This window comes from Lepeophtheirus salmonis, chromosome 3, assembly GCF_016086655.4.
Source record: "Lepeophtheirus salmonis chromosome 3, UVic_Lsal_1.4, whole genome shotgun sequence".
Lineage (NCBI taxonomy): Eukaryota > Metazoa > Arthropoda > Copepoda > Siphonostomatoida > Caligidae > Lepeophtheirus > Lepeophtheirus salmonis.
This window is the reverse complement of record NC_052133.2, coordinates 7,460,204-7,478,309: the sequence shown is the minus strand read 5'-3', so window position 1 is coordinate 7,478,309 and position 18,106 is coordinate 7,460,204. Positions and strand designations below refer to the sequence as shown.

General features: G+C 31.6%; 1 protein-coding gene across 2 annotated transcripts in view; it reads left to right on the top strand.

Moving 5' to 3' along the window:
* LOC121114275 (serine/threonine-protein kinase NIM1) overlaps positions 1-18,106 on the top strand; it is a 110,263-nt gene that overhangs the window by 75,571 nt on the left and 16,586 nt on the right. For both annotated transcript variants that reach the window (XM_040708195.2, XM_040708194.2), the window contains one exon: positions 12,254-12,478. In XM_040708195.2, coding sequence (XP_040564129.1) covers positions 12,254-12,478 — 225 coding nt within the window. The remainder of the gene's footprint in view (positions 1-12,253; positions 12,479-18,106) is intronic.

Below are 18,106 nucleotides of genomic sequence, written 5' to 3'. Positions count from 1 at the left end.
AAATTAAATCTCATAAATCAAATGAGGTTCAGAAACAAACGTTCTTTTGTAACTCAACACTTCCATGAAGTTTGAATAGAATGCCGATGGTGATAAATATCTGTATATGATGTTCAATATATTGGACGTTTCTACTTTTCTTGATTTGTGTTCAAAAGTATTTTGTGTTTACTCATCATGTATACAAACCAATCATGAGAAAGACTCTGGCGGTGGTACATATCTCTTTTCGGGAGTGGAAGTTCGAAAAAGCCCTAATAATTTGGATTAACTATTACTCTCAAAATATGGAGATGAGTGCAGTCAAACAAGTTTCTCTTCTTAAGTTTTTTGGGGATTTTTTTTAACTTTTCTTGGAAATGAGTCACAGTCCATCGTTTTACTATTAAATATATATACTCAACCATTTAAGATTCGAAACACAGTTTAGGGAGACAACAAAATACACTGTGCATGAGTGTTCGATGGTGGTACAATATATGGAGTCCTTCTAGTTATTATATGTATAGAGATGGTCATTACAGGGAAGGCGGGAGCAAGAGCTATGATACTTCTCATTTAGTATTAGTCAGAAGTCGGAAAATTTGTACCGAATCTGACTCTGGCTACAAAAATTATTATAATTCATATACATACAATTTAGTTATAATTGTTTGTAGAGTTTTTGTATAAATGATTATATGTTATAGGTATTATTTATTAAGTACTATTAATTTGACAACATGAAAGTTGAAATTAATTGTTAAGTTTACTTCACGAATTGCAGACGTGTTCTTTATGTGCTGTATTGTCTATAAAAATCAGAATAACCTCTAATGTCTAAATTTTTATGTTGTGTAGAGCGGAGCCACTAGCCATGCTAGTTCATTACTTGTGAATAGTCAATCAGTTAAAAGTGTAACGTTGTAGTGAGAGGTTGTTGTATTATTATTCCTCGGTTTCGAGTGCATACATGATGTTTAGAAACTTAGGAATGAAGTAGCAATATATATCAAACAAATAACTTTGGATCCATTTCATTTGTTGTTAATCATGTTAAAACTTTATATTCCAAATATTTACTTTACACCTAGCACAATTATTTTCTAAATATAATCAACAACTGCTTATAGATATAAATAAAATTTGTTTTTATTGTCTCTCTGCTCATATGAGTCTATAGTAAATAAATAGCCTATATAATATATTTTATTGTAAAATTGTGTGTTGGAGTCAGAGTGAGACATTTTATATATCGACTCCACAGCCTTGCTTTTAACCCAACACATTGACTGGAAATAAATGTCCCGTCATCCATTATATCGCCCTTCTTTTCAAACAACAACCTCAGTTACATCTACAATTGAAAAAAGAGCCCGAGGAGAAGGCAGGAGCGAAACATATATTACACCTGAATTAAGACCCATCCTAATATCCTCTGCCTGTTATATGATTTTACGGGGAGAAAATGAATTACTGCTAGAAAATGCCGAATAATCTGTATTTCAAATAGCATTAGTGGAGGGAAGATATTGCAGTTATATTTAAATTGATAAATAATTAGCACTATTGAGGATGATGAATGCAACTTTCAAAAGTTATTCGGAGTCTGTTCCTTTAAAGGTGCATTTGCTCATGGAGCATTTATTCAAAGAGTTGACTATGGATATCCAAGGATTGAGATTATTTTTACGATCCACATAAGACCAGATTCCTATGGATGAAGTTTATTATGCATACACATAATAAACGAATATAACATCGAATTGGACATAATATGTTGAAAACAACCAATCTACAACTCTGGATAAATATCAGAGGCACAAATCGATCCTTGATTATGAAGCATAAATAGAAATATACAGTACAAATAGTTTAATCCTACGCAGAAATTATTCAAAGAATTATGATCGATTGAGTCACGGTTATTCTCCTCGTACTTCAAAATATATAGTTCGTTTTTGCGAAGCATTGCTTGGTTACACTCTCGCGAGATCGAATTTCAATTTCGAGATAGAAAGAGAAAGAATCACGAGCAGGCAAACTCACACAATGTACCTGAAACTACTCAAGTCTAGCTATATCCTTATTGAATCTTGAATCGATCTCGAATGTTTTCGAACTTTTCAGTGGGTTATATCTATTGCCCCTTTTTTGTGAAATGGATTGACTGTATAATTATCAATGTATTTGACTATTGTAAACGGTTGAAAAATGCCAAAAACCAAAGCAGACTGTTTTGAAGCATCACCTTTTATGTAGTCAATATGTATTGACTTAATATTTGTTTTAAAACAGTAATAATAAAATAAACATTATTTTTAGATAGTACTTGTAATACAAGTATTTAATTAATGGATTTGCTGTTCAATCAAGAAGAAAATTAGAAATTTTCTTAAATGGGCTATTATTATTATTTAAAAAAAAAATATTGCGGGCTATTCATTTATATAATATATTGTATCCTCAATTTAGACCAACCTGAAAGATAGTTATAACTATAACTTTATAAAATTTGTCTTAAGGCGAGTGTGCGATGTATTGTTGTAAATATCAGGTGGTCCATAGAAGTCTGAACACTTAATAATTAAATGATTAAATAGTGTTAACTGATGGAAATGAATGTATTTTTCGAAGTATTAAAGCATAAACAATTAGTTACAAAACAGTCAAAGTCAATCCTCTCCAGTTCATGAGGGTCCATGCAAGAGATCTCGGGATTTATCATCAGACTGTCAGAAGAGCTATCAAAAAAGTGGATGAAATAACGCATATAGGGCTGGAGAGGCCTCTTTTGATAAAAGCAAAGAATAAAACCCTTGCAAAACTCTTTTGAATGAGTTCTTTTGAAGTCTTTTTTCTGATAATTTTGGCTCTTCCATAGCCTACCGTCATCAAACACCGAGACCTTCAAAGCCCTGTCAGCCTGCGCTTGGACGCTATGGCAGAGGAATTCAGCTGCTGCAGATACCAGGCCTTCCACCACTGCCTGGAAGCCATAACTTTCAAAGAGGGGAGGGGGCTACATTAATGATTAAAAGAGTTTATACATACATCTATTTATATTGTTATTTTTTTTTAAATTTATTTTTATAAATAAAAATATCTTGTTGAAATTTTAAATTCGAAATGTTCAGATCTTAATGGACCACTCAGTATATTACATAATATAACAAATGACCTTATGAACTTATGCTATATCATTGTAGAAATTCTTAAGTTCTTCAACCCTATTTCTAGCGGGTGTGCTTGAGCCACGCATTCAGGTTTTTACTATGATATGTTATAACCATATGATAAATAAATTCTCCTGCTGAGTTTGATAGAAGAGACAAACAACATTATTAATCTATAATATTTAAATAATAATACGCATTTTGTGTTCAATAATATTCACGTCACAATGACGTCAATAGAATGGGTTATGAACGTACGAGTACATTATTTACCATTTTTACCCCATTTATTAAGAAAAATGATAAAACATTATGATTAAATATGTTTTTGAGTGAATTGATCATCATCCACGAAAATATCATTTACAACTGCCAAATGTTTCTTCATAAACAAACAAGTGTACAATTAAGTACAAATGCATTTGTATTAGTCATAGGTGGAGTTTGAAATTTGTAGTAGAAGGGAACGGGGTAGGTTTGAAATTTGTACAGAGTAGGGACCCACAACTTGTAGTAGCATGACTAAATTACGAAAAACATGATTATAGGGAATAAAAAAACAGACAACTCAAAACTATTTTTCGATTCGTTTAAATACTACAATACTCCACACGCCTACCAATAGATTGGTAGCTTTTAAAAATAAAGGTTGTGTCCATGGCATACCACGCTGCCTATTGTTATATCAGTCCTTATTTATTCAGTCCAGTCGAGTCTTAGAACCACTCCTATAGGCACTTGGCATTTTTCATAAAATCCTAAATGGTTAACTAAGCTAAATACGATAAATCTATTAAGATCATATCTTGCAAAATATTGATTTTTTCATTATATCACGATTATATGTTTACTTTGTAATAGAGTTTATTTTATTATAAAACGGAATTATTAAAAAAAGGAAAAACACATTCAATGACGTCACTCGGGTCCAATTTTACCTTCTTTAAGGCCCAACAAGTAGGCCTAGACTGGACTGGACCGTGATTCTCGTGTCTATATTAGGACAGACACAACACTATGGCTATCATGGTGACGGATTGGAGCCAATCCAAATTTGGAAATGATGTATGTCCGACATTCTTTTCTAATACCCCTGAAACTACAAAATCCAGGGGGTTGAGGTCTAGGCTGGAGGAGGGTCATATGGTGATAGCCCAGAAGTAATCAGACTTTTCAACACTGATACCTGTGCGAAGGAGATTGCGCACACGTTGCCTTTTGGAGTTGCTCCGATATTTTTTTACTTAGAGATATGGCATAATAAGAAAACTTGTTAATTATTGTTTAAGTCGTCGTTTGGTTGCATAATGAAACCTTGTAATTAAAAACAGAGTTGATAAAATCGTAACTAAATGCTATTGCAAGTTTTGGGTTCCCACTCTGTACCGAGTGGTGGGGGAAGCTTTTTTTTGTTTGTTTAAGAGGTTGCTTGTATTAAATGATCATAACCAATTACCTTTTATTTAATCAAAAACAAAGTGAAAAAAAATATTTTCAAACAATTCTGATATTTCAATTATTTTCGGGAAGATGAATATTTTATATTGATACAACTCTATAAATTACTCAGAAATGGGAGGTGTTTCGGAGCCACCTTCTCTTTCGGACCTAAAAAGTGTCTTTGAAGTATAGATATGAAATATTTATATTTCCTTCTCTAGGAGTGACTATTAAATGAACCTACATACATTGAGTTTTCAGAGATTTTTTTAAAAATCTACATACTTCACGGGACCTATTTGTCTCGTGGGATTTTAAAAAAATGTTCCTTTAACAGGATAGATACAGTTGCAATGATTCAGTATATGTATACATAAGAGTATACATTTACTCCATAAGACCTTGGAAGGGTCTTTGAAGTCCACATACAAGAAGTATATTTCCTTTTCTAGGAGCCACCATGAATCAAACCTACACACATTCAGTTCAAGAGAATAGTTAATTTTGAGCGTGTTGTCCACTGAGCTACATTCCTCCATAGTGGATTTCTCCATATTTTACCCAAATAAAATTCCCTCGCAAATCTTGCATGTAATTATTTCATGCTATATGGTTCATTTAGTTATAATAAACCCACCAAAAGTTAGCATGTTCATCAATTACTTTCTATTAACTTATTTTTGGAGTGTCGGATCGGGTTACTGAATTCCAAAAAGCTAGACTTGTGAGCTCTAAAAAAATGCATCCATGATTAGTGATAATATTAAAACTAAAAAGCTTAAGTATCCAATATAAAAATTTTAAGGAAACACAGAGATATATTTTTAAAGGTGATTGAAATCTATTATCTGATAACTATCACTTTTACTATTTTAATCACCAAACCTCTTCGCTTTGAAAGGAAGAGTTCTTGAGATTTAAAGATTACAATGCAGACAAGTCCATATTTCCCCATCATCATTTTGTCAATTTTACACTACTATTCCATTTTTTAATATTTCGCAATTGACATAAAGGTTACTTATACTTATCACCCCTTCGTTATCATAAGGTCTATGAATATACTAAGCTCTCTCAGTACAGAGTTGCAGAGCACTAGATTAGCTTACACCATGGTTGTTACAGATCAATGTTGACTAAAAGAAATTACTTTGCTATAGCAAAATACTGTTATACTTACCATGTAGCTCTACTTAATCAGTGAAACTCCATCTCACCAATTAAAGTAGTAGTCGGGGAGCAGGGGTAAATAACCCCAAATGAGGTAATTTAGTTTTTTTTTTGAGTAATGTGAGTTTTCATCCCATAAAGAAGGAGTTTTATTTCCTAGTTTTAAACAAACAAAAAATAACATGATGTCACTATTTTGTGGTAAATTAATTTTAGTACAAGTTCTTTTGGGGAACGCTAAAAAAAAGTTTCCCGAACCCTGAATTAAAAGAAGATAAAGAATGATTATTTCGGGCAGGGGGGCTACATCCCCCACAGCCCACCCCCTGTAGACTCCCCTGATAGCTTCAGGGAAAAACTTAGAATGTTCATTTTACCCAGGCTTCCAGTGTCCCCTTCTCCTCTACAACATTCGTTAGATATGATGAATGATGGAAAACGAAGAACAGAAATTTAAAATTAACAGAAAACTGTAATAAATAATAAATAGTGATGAAAATCCTCTTTAAAATGGGCATATTAAAGAAAAAACGGGAATCAAACAATTTAAATCCTGTAATTGGAAGAGTGTTTTGGAAGAAAGAAATAATAATGCACATGACGTTTCATTAGATCAACTACAATCAGCTGTCGCAAGGGAGAAAGGAAATAAACAATGACATTTACTGGAATTACTCCGATGTCAATCCCTAATCTACTCCGGGTCAAATAAGGACTTACAATTATAAGTCCGCAACAAGCCCTCAGGGTCATACTTTGTCTTTTATGAGTACTCACAAATGTTCAATCAGGTTTTGAATATGATTGAATGTAGTAAAAAGTATGTTCACAGCTCAGGAGTTAAATAATAATGACAACTGCAAAGGAAAAAAAAATCATTCTTCACATTATCAATTTAAAAAAAGCGGGTCAGCTTAAAAAGTCACAGAATTTACATTACTGCTAATAAATACTTTAGCTTATATGGTGATGGTATCATGTTTATTGTGATATAATAACAATGATTACTCCATTAAAATATGATGTTGATATATAAAATGACGAAGGCAAGTAGTAATTAAAGGGCTCTAGGGAAAGAGCGGTCTAGGGAGAAATAAACAATTCAATCTAAAAACAAGGAAGACTATGCTCCTAACACCGACCTATAATATCGTATTATTGTTATGACGTAGTCGCCCTTATTCTTTTCTTTTCACTAGGGGGGAGACGGCCTGTTCAAACCTGGTGCGTGCCTGGAAGAACATGTAGCAGCTTCTAATTTTGAGCCAATCAAAATTGAGAACTACTAAATCCTACTTTCCTTCCTTTGACTTTGCAATGAGTCCTTTAGTAGTAATGCCTATTTTAAGGAAGTCGCTCATAATTGGAGTTGTCTTATAAAAATATTTTTTTGATCCAACGGTTTTATGTGACGTGAACATTGTTGATTTCGGCCAATTTAGAAGCCAAAACAAAGTTTTATGGTAATAAAAATCTTGTTTTAATTAATTTAAAGAAAATAGTGAACTATTGAATGTCAAAATGTAACTTAACAATTAAAGTGCTTAAACCTTACTATCTATCAAAAATATATTCCTCTAATCCCTAGTTGTATTATTTATCAGACCCAAATATTTACATATTAAAAATATGTTATATAATCGTTTTACAACCTTATTTCCATATTGTAGGTAATAAATTAATTATTACAAAGGAAAGAAAACTATATTTTTGTCTAATCGTTCTACTTTTCTCGTCCAAAAAAATAATTAATTGTAGAAATATTACTATTCGGGGGATTTTCAATAATGAATAAGATATATTGAAACTATTGAGAGGACTTTAAGAAAGACATTTAATAAATGGGGGAACAGGGATCAAAGAAGAAAAAAAAATATCCTGGTTATATTAGGTAAAATTGAAAGTAGTAAAATCCAATACAAAATATAGACTTTTCCCAATTCAAAATACCATCCAATAATGACTCTATTTATTGGATATACTTAACAACGTATAAAGTGACTCCTCCACATAAAAGCAAGCTTGAATGATTTTTCGCAAAATTAAGTCCGGATTACATTTTTATTCTTCGACAAACAATTATCATCAATTTCTATCAGCAAATTATTCTTTTTTATTCTTTGGAGGTTTCGAAAATTACAACAAACACTAGTGAATCCATACCTTGCAAAAAATATTTAGACCAGATCGTGTTCAAATCAAGTTCCATAAAACAGATAAAGGTTTTAAACTGTAGTTATTATTCTTGGGTATTTTAATATATCCCAGAAATTAGAATACAAAGTCTTTATTTGGATGTATATATACTATACAGTATACATACAACCCAAGTTAAATAGAAATACAAGGTTATACCATAACGCACGCTCAGTGAAGCAGCTGCAGATAAATTTTACTTGGCTCTAGGCCCAGAAGTTCCCCACATAACTTGTGAGCCAGGGATATTATAGCAAATTAGAATGGTTCCTTGGTACTTATAAAAGCAACAGTAAAATTTATCCAGTATTGCTTCACTGAGCATCAAGGAACCCTTCCAATATCACAAAATATACCCCAATCCTTGGGGACTAGCACATCCCCTGTACAACCTGAGGATTGGGGTATATTTTGTGATATTGGAAGGGTTCCTTGATGCTCAGTGAAGCAACAGTGGATAAATTTTACTTGGCTCTGGGCCCAACGGTTCATTTACATAACCTATGGGACAGAGTGTATTATAGCATATTGGAAGGGTTCTATCCTTGGATGTTTTTTCATCATTTAATAGTTTTAAATATAATATATATATGCATACGATAATATTGTCTTGAATTAAAATTACTCCCAGGGTCATTTCATGTCATATCAACAAAAATAAAAAATAAATGTCACGCGACCCTCTCAGATTTGAATGATTTTTGCTGCACAAGCTCAAATTCATGAGTAAATTAAGTGTGTCAAATTTCAGCACATAATTCTGAGTTGTTTCTGAGATATAGGTACTCGTCTCAGAGCAAAATTTTCAACGTCGCTTTAATGTATTTTTACTGGACGCTACTTTTTTTTTGTATATTTTTTTATCCAAAAGAGCTAACATCTTGAAATTTGATATTTCACTATTTTGAAGTATGAAGATTTCAAAAATGAAGTCAAAATAAGAACATATAAGTTCCTTATGACCTCAATTTTGATTTTAAAAAAAATTCTGAAATAAACTATACTTGATCAAAAAAAAAAAAAAATTGCCCAACTCTTATGTGTAGGAAACTTTGGCAACATGAATATCACTGTGTCAATAATCGTGTTGGCTTTTTTTATCATAGCTACCAAGTTTGGATCTCAAAGTTAGGTTACTTTTCTCCAGAAATTTGGTCAATTTTTCTTAATGTTTTTATATCTTCAACTTATTTTATGATTTATATAAACTAAAAAACGATAACGGAACTAAAGTAATTTGCCATATTGATAAGAAGTTGACAATTTAAAAAAAAATATATGATGATTCTACAGTATATCACTTATTTATAAAGTTGGACATAATGTCAAAATTTTACTTTTTAACTTTTCTTTTATATGGTCCCTCCTCCTTCAAGGGGTTTTAGACGTCGTAGACTGTGCTCATTGCATATCTCAACATCCTCTTGGGCGGTGTCCTGCGCAAACAAATTTGATGATGATATTTCTCCGGGTCGAAATACTTGTTTGGAATTACATGTTGCGCAACTAACTTAAAACTAAGGCTCAACCTCTCACTTTAAAAATGAAATAAAATGCTGTTCTATTGTTCAGAATATTGTTAAAGATGGTCCGGATTTACCTAAACGCCCCTGTATAATATTTTATAACATAAAAAGTCCTATAGCTTGGTTCAAATCGATAATTTTAAATAACTATATCAATTTTATTTTTTTCAACATTTTAGAGAATTTCAAATCAAAAAGCTTCCATGAAGGACCCTTTTTTTTGGACTTTTGATAGTTATTTTCTTGTTTAAAAGAATAAAATGCAAAAAAAAAAAATCCTGCGTTACCAAATTCGCAACTTTCGTTATAAGAAGGTACCGTTTAGAATAGAGGCAATAACCTTAAAGGATTTCATGCTAACATAACCTTCCAATACAATTTATTAAAAAAATAATGGTATAAGGGGAATAAAACGTTGGTGTTGAAGTAAGTTTAAATTTGGTTGTGTCAAAAAAGAAAATGTTATACGGATAAGAAGATTAAAGATGTGTTTTTTTTCCTTTAGAAACCTGAGTTTACTGCAGATAATAAATACTAATGTTACTCGAACTTTTCTTTCATATTTTGCGTATAAAATAGCCACATAAGCAAGGCTTTACCTTTTTGCCTCCATTACCCAATTTCAGAATCTCTTTAGAACCCTCCAGGTTCTCGATTAAGACTTACTGTTTTCAATGGAGCATGATCGTTTTTACTTATATTCGTTTGTCAATAAAGTGACAAGAAAGTGGGCCATCTTGAAGCAAAATAAGACAACTCCCCGAATGATAATATCCATATTAATAAATCAAAGCTTGTATTTATGTCTGTAAAAGTATTTGAATGTATAACAAGTCACCGGGAGCACTGTATATAGTACTCAATGATGTATATATTATAAGCATTCTTTGATTTAGGAAATAACAATATAGTCGTATTAATGAAACATTGCAGGCGTTCGCATGTATAACAAAGAGCAGAGTTGCTGTCTGCTTTTATTATCCTCTTATGTTTATCAGAATTCATGTGGATGTTAAAATGAATTTCGTTAGTGACCGCTGTACAGATTAAAGTACTCATCAGTCATCCCTAATTTTTTTTTCTCAAACTCTTATCTTTCATTCTTGAAGAGAGAAGACATCAAATTAATTGATTCAAGTATTATCGTATTGAGTACTTACTTGTGAGTATACTCATAAAAAACGGAGAGTAACACCAAGGATTTTTGGGGCGTTATCTTCTATATTATTAAAGTAAAATTGGCCTTTTAGTCGACGCCTAATTGATCCGGGTACCACCACTAGTTATTTAATAAAAAATAACATTTAAGTATGTTTCTCACAGAAACAGCGCTGGCTGAATTCTTCTGAGTATGCACCATTTTTAAACAACTTGTTACAGACAGTCGTACCACCTTGTAGATACTATATATTTCGTTAGTTTACTCATGTGATCTAACTCTTCCATTCCCCAACAAACATTTCAATTCTCAACGCTTGCATAAAGCCTGGTGAAGTAAGCTAAGTTTAAAAGGCTTGGCAAATAGCTAAATACTTCAGTCAAACCTGCTCCAACGGTCACCTGATTTAAGCGAGTAACTGTACTAAGCGGTCATATCTATTTTACATGCAAAACTTCTTAAGATAAAAAAACCCCGTAATAAGCTTGTGCAGAGGTTACTCAAATTATTAATAGATACACCTGCTTTAAACGGACAGTTTTTAAAACTTAATAGGATGTTTAGTATAAAACAAAGAATGAGTGACTGGCTATTTACTTATAACCTTAGTTGGAAACAATTTGCTCTGCCAGTATACTAAAAAAAAATTGAAATTCAACGAAGTCACTCTGAAAACTAGAAAAATGTTTGGTAGGAGAAAAGATTTGATGTCATGACTTTACATAAGATTAGTTGCGAGCTTCTTTAGAAAACCCAATGTAGCAGATAGGAACATTGTATTCCAATTATCTTCTTGTTTATATCAAGAAGTAAAATAATTGAAGGCGGAGCGCTCTTGACGACTCAAAGTTGATATTTGTACAACATAAAATGGACAAAAATCTAATAAATCTTGATTATACTCCATTAAATGTCTATAAGAATAAATGAAAAAGAATGAACACCAGCGTTGAGTAACACTTGACATCTAGAATAAACACTGATATTTGAATTAAATCAAAGTAATATGTACAAAAAATCTCTAAAATTGACTAGACTTTTACAATATTTTTTTGTTTTTCTGATCGATTTGGGACGAGAAAATCAGGCTATTTAGAGACAAATATTTTATTCTTTCCATTGTAATAGTTAATTTTTATCAACAATATAGAAATAAGATTATATAACGATGTAGAAACAAATTTTTAATGCATTTTAGGGTCCTACATATAATTAAACTAGGTTATAGTGGAATATATTTTTGTTAATCAGTGAGATTTATGTCCTATTATTTGTTGTTTTGTCATTTAGAAATCCAATAATAATAATTAAAAATCGACTTTTCTTAAAGTTGAGTGTAATAAAATTTGTATTATTCGACGAACTATCGTCAATTTCTATTAATTTATTCTCATGAGGACTAGCAACTTTTCAACTTAAGTAGCCAAAATTGATCGTCATAGTAAAATAATGAGAGATTGATGTGCTATTTGAAAGGCCATATCGGAGCCAATATAAGTCGCTTAAATAAAATGAAAATTTTAAACTTTTCTTGATTTATGTTGAAGATTTTTTTATGTTGAGGAACCACAATTATGTTAAAATATAACTCATTGTATCTTCTCTAGGACGATCACTACTACGGCTACTCCGTGGATATATGGGCCCTTGGCATACTATTGTACTTTATGCTTACGAGTACAATGCCCTTCAAGGGTCAAACCGTGACAGCAATCAAAAATTCCATTTTGGAAGGATCCTTCCTCGTTCCTGAATTTCTCAGCTATGATTCCAATGAGCTCATCAAGGGGGTCCTCCAACGCCAGCCCGCTTATAGATGGACTCTGAAAAAGGTAGGTTATTTTATTTTCATTTATTAATGTGGACTTATCAGTTGAGTAATATTATGAAAGATGTATTCCCAAAGAGATGAGCTGTTCCATTTCATCTCAAACGATAATAAGTTATATACTACTACTAGATAAAATATTAATAGCGAACCTCTTGACAAAAAATGAAAGTACGATTTAATGTCTACCTACTCAACGAGTGGTCAAACGCGTACGCTCTTTTAAAAAAAAATATAATACGTGCCTGTACACTTCTTTCCTCTTGGACAATATCAAGTAGAAAGAAAAAACTACGACTACATAAACTGACCAGTCTGACCACAAGAGAAGAAAAGAGAAAGAAAAAGAGAACATAGTGTCCAGTTTGATAACAGGAGAACAGAACAGTTGAATTATTTCTCTTCTTCTTTTTTTTACAAGTTTTTTATGGCGCTAAAAGAAAAACTTTTTCTTTCTTAAAATTATATTTTCCTTCTTTTCTCCCCCCTCCCTCACACTCTTCAGCCGTTCCTGTCCAAGCAATGTCCAGTCTAGTAGTAAAGAAGAAAAGAATAAGAGGTTGTGTACAATATAAGTTGTATTCTCCTTTCGTAGAAAATTAAATCATTTTATATCTCATATTTTCTATATATATATTATACACATTTTAATCATACATTTTTATAATTAAATCTATTAAAAATAATTAATTGAATGTCGTGAATATATTATACATATTTATATAGTAATTTTATCGTAAGAATTAATCGGTAAATTGTTCCGCTATTTAAATACAGATAGAAGGTAGAAAAAGATGTATTTCATAAGCAATTAAGGTTTTTTTAAAACAGAATTGCAAATATCATTGGATTAGATCAGTATTACACTTTGTACAATCATAATTTCAATTAAAATAGAAAGTATTTCACACATTTTAAATATAAAAGAAGGATAAGAAATATATAACGAGTTAAATGTTATATTCTCTAAAAAAAACATATGTAGCTCGTTAACACAAAATCAGGCTAGAATGATTTTCTCAAAATTGAGATTGGATTAAATTTGTATTCTTTTACGAATTATCGACCTCTTTTATCAACAAATTTTTCTTATTAACCCTTTGGAGGACCTGAAAATTGCTCAGAAAGGAGTAAAATTGTATGTTCACAATAATAAAATGAGAAATTTATAGATTTCATTGCTAAAAGGGAACATATCTGGGCCATTATAAGTTTCTTAAATCAATGGGAGATTCTAAACCATACTTATAATTATTGGGTAAATACGAAGCCTATAATTAGTATTCAAAATTCTTTGTATATTTTAGCTTTGCCGTTTTTTTGGAAGTGGTAATCTAAAGAATGATTTTTTTTTCCTCAGCTGTTGTCATTATGATTGAACTTCTAAGTAGTTAACTTCCTTTGCTACAACATTAAATCCTATTCAAAACCTGATTGAGCAATCATGTGTACTCACAAAAGATAGAAAGGAATCATGAAGATTTGCTGCAGAGTTATATTTATAAGTCCTTGTTGGACTCAGAGTAAAATTGAGGATCGACATCGGAGTAATGCTTGCCAATGTCCTTCTCTTCTTCCTCACTCGGCACTGCTGATTGTAGCTGATGTTATGAAACGTCATGGCAGCTAAGCTGCTCTCCTCTAAAACTTCAAGTCTTCAAATCGTTAGGATTACCTTGTTGATTCTTATTTTATTTTTTGGACATCCCCAAAATTCACACGATTTTCATCACTACCTATAATTTATAAAATATTTCTTTAAACAAGGGTGTTCACAAGCAATTTCTTATCCCTTATGCCATTGAAATTTTTTCTTGGAACGCAATAATTTTCTGTGATAACGACAGAAATTCCTTGTTCTTTTTTTTTTTTTGGGAGGGGGGGTGCGCAAGTCCTTCTTGCCCATACCTTGTGGACGCACCTCATGAAATATTGGCTTGTATGTATAAATAAAAACTAATAGGGATTTTTTCCCTTTTCTCTATTTTTGGTCAAGATTTATTTTACTTATATTGAGTTTTTTTTTTTTTTTTTTTTTCCTTAAGTCAATTGAGACAAGTGTACAGGGTGGACCCAAAATACTGTCAATCTTTTTTATATTTATTATTAGACCCCCAAATTTTTGAGTAAATACTTTTGGATATCATATCAACTGGTGACAAAAATATTATCTTATATGGAGTACATTGGGAGGCGTGCCCCACCTGTACTGATTTTGATGGCTCTCTTTTTTCTCGTAAATGAAGGATCACCAAAAAATGTTTTAAACAAACATTCTTAACTATTGATCAATTAGTTAAAACGTTACTTTTTTTAGAATTATATCTCTAAATCTCTATTAATCTTATAAGTTTAATCTTAGTTTTGATTTTTGTAATAATAACATCAACTCTTACATCCTCCAATCTAGAAAGGAAGTTCCGTTAAATAAATTACGGTAGTTTATTATGTGACATGATTATTATGTGTTACAATTTGAATATTCTGTGAGTTAATACAATTTGATTGAATTGCCAGAAACATCGTCTTTTCTTACATAAAAATTCTTGATAATTGTTGTACAAAAGTAACATTGATTCAACTTATGAGCTATCTAGTGAGTAAATAAAAAAATGAATGTATGAATAAACGCCACAATTGTACTTTATAAAGTACTCCCTGCTTCGTAAACCAATTTATATTGATAAAAAGGGTTTTTATTTCTATCTGTATGAATATGTGACAATAAGTCACCGGGTGCACTGTATATAGTGAATGATGTATATCATAAACATCTTTAGATTTAAGAAATAACAATGTAGTATTATTAATGAAATATTAGGGGCCTGTGCATATAGCATCGGACGTGTATAGAGGTCCATTAAAATCGGAACACTTTGAATTTTAAAATTCAACAAGAAATAGTTTTCAATAATTGAATTTAAAAAAAATAAAAATAATATAAATAGATGTGTGTCTGAGGTCTCTTAATCATTAATGTAGCCACCCTAAGCGGCGATGATGACTCCCAGGTGGTGCAGAAGGCCTGCCACCCATTACGATAATAGTGCTCTGTGATTGCGTTTCAGTGCTAGTTGACAGTGGCTTTGAGGGCCTCGGTGTTTGGAGGACCGACACTGCAGGCCTTTTCCTCGACATGCACCCAAAAGATGTAATTTGGGGGAGGGGGGCTAGCATGAAGGCTATAGGGGGCAAAAGTTTTCAAAATAACTCAGATTCAAAGCTCATTTGTCTTACAACAGAGGATTTTCTTTCATTGCTGGTGTCAAAAGTAGCCCCTCCACCCTCACAAGGCCTATCATGGCTGTTTTCTTTTACTCGTCCGGGTACTGTGTGGTCCTGGAGACGTTAAAGGATCATTTTCTCGACTTATACATACATAAGCTACAGAGCTCAGATTTGTTTTGTTTTGTAATCAATTGTTTATGCTTTCATATTTTGAAATATGAATCAATTTCAATCACTCAACGTCAATTAATTATTGAATTAGTAAGTATTCAAATTTCAATGGACCACCCGATATATGCTATAGTCTTCACTGATGTAAATTATATAAATATTTTTGATGGAAAAAATAATAATGTAGTCGTATAAATTAAATATTGGAGGGGTGTGCATGTTTTACAAGTGCATCCTTTCTGTTTGTTTTTGTTATTGGTCTCTTATGAAGGTATATCATATATTCATAACTAATGTGTACATATTTTGAGACTATGTAAAGATTGGAATTAAATATGAACGCTGGTATGTAAAGTAAATGTTGTCTGTTTTTATTAGTAAGAGCTCTTAAGACAACAAGCCACCGTGTGCACTGGACACAACAGACATCCTATCACATCACTTTTTGTATCAAACTTTTATTATTCTTCTTTCATTCTTAAGGACTCAATACATATAAATTGTAATACAAGGTTAATACAAATACAAGGTTATGCCATAACGTTTTTAGTTTTTGACTTCCACCACGCTTTTAATAGGATGTCATAGAGAATAAATCTTACTAAGAGTAGCTATGTATCGCCTTCCTTGAGTGTTACTGTTAGAGTACCGTTGTTATTCTCCATGACGTCAAAACCTGTCCGTCTTGCCTTGTAGTCGGTACAATACATCAAATTAAAGATTCTAGCAAGCCCTATTATATGACGCTCTAACCTTTAATTTCTAGTAACCTTGTTGTTATAATCTATGATGTAAATCTGTTGTGTTTTTTAGTTGGACCACTAATTTGTAATTGGTGGTATTAGGAAGGAACTATCTTTTCCTTAGAAGTTGTTGTTATTATTTAATTCCTGAGAAGGAACATTCTTTCCTAAATAGATTCAATGGTATTCAAAACCTGTTTGAACGTTTGTGTGAGCTCATAAAAGACGCAGTGTAACCCTGAGGATTTATTGTGGAGTTATAATTGAAAGTCCTTGTTGGACTCCGAGTAGAATTGGGGATCGTCATCCGAGTAATTCTAGAAAAGGTCCTTGATTATGTCCTTTTCTCCTTTCTTTTTTTAACATGCCCATTCTATACTGCTTCTTCCTCATTGGTTATAATGATTGAGTAGTTATGTGTGCCTATCAAAAACGGAGACTAACTCTGTGGATTTCTTGAGAAGTTATGTATCTTATTTAAACAGAAAAATTATTCAGGATAGTGCTAGGTACTACCGCTGGTACAATTTAAAGGGGGAAAAAGGGAGTATATTAATGAGGGAGCACTGTATAAAATGGTGTTTATTTAAACTCCTATTAGAAAAGAAAAAAAGTACTTTTTATAAAATTTTAAAAAAATGAATGAGACTTATGATGAAGTTTATTACCGAGCTAAAGTTCTCTATGGCTCATCAAATCATTTCTAATTTTTTTTCTCAATCTGTTATTATTTTTTTTTTTATTCTGAAAGAGATAATGTGTAACTATTGAATGAGTAGCTAAGTGTGAGAGTGCTCATGATAAAATAAAGTAATACCAAGGATTTCTTGAAGAGTTGTTTTATACGTTGTTAAAGCAAAACTTGTGTATTCGTTGACACCTAATAACTCCGGGTAATGCCGGCTACTACTGCTAATATTCCATAAAATACTTCTTTTCTTATGTACTCTGTCCATTACTGGGGATGGACAAAGTGTAGAAAATAAATAGTAAGTTTTTAGATTCGCAAAGGAAAAACAGCTGCTACTTTATTTCTATTTTGTTCATTTTTTAAAAGATCGTCATAGTCTTTTAAATATATTTAGTATTATTTGTATGCATTTAGATATTAAACCAGGATATATATTTGTTTTGTACAAATTGTAACTTGTATAAGCAAACTGTAAAAGTTGACTAAAAAAATGATACAATATATACAAAACATAAAATTAATTGCAAGGAGGAATTGCGTTATACTAACATTCCTAAGCATTTTTGACTTCAAATTGTACCTGCTGGCTAAGATCTATACCTTAAAATAATGAAGCATGTCAACAATACGAACACAAACTTGAATAAAACAGTCACATACTTCGTGTTTGTTAAATATAGTAATCAATCCGTTGGTCTTCCTCAATGAAAGCGTTCAAAATTCCGAATAATGTTTTTTAAAGTAGTTATGAATCTAACCGAATCTGAGAATTTGTATTTGGTTCATCTTCATGTCAAAA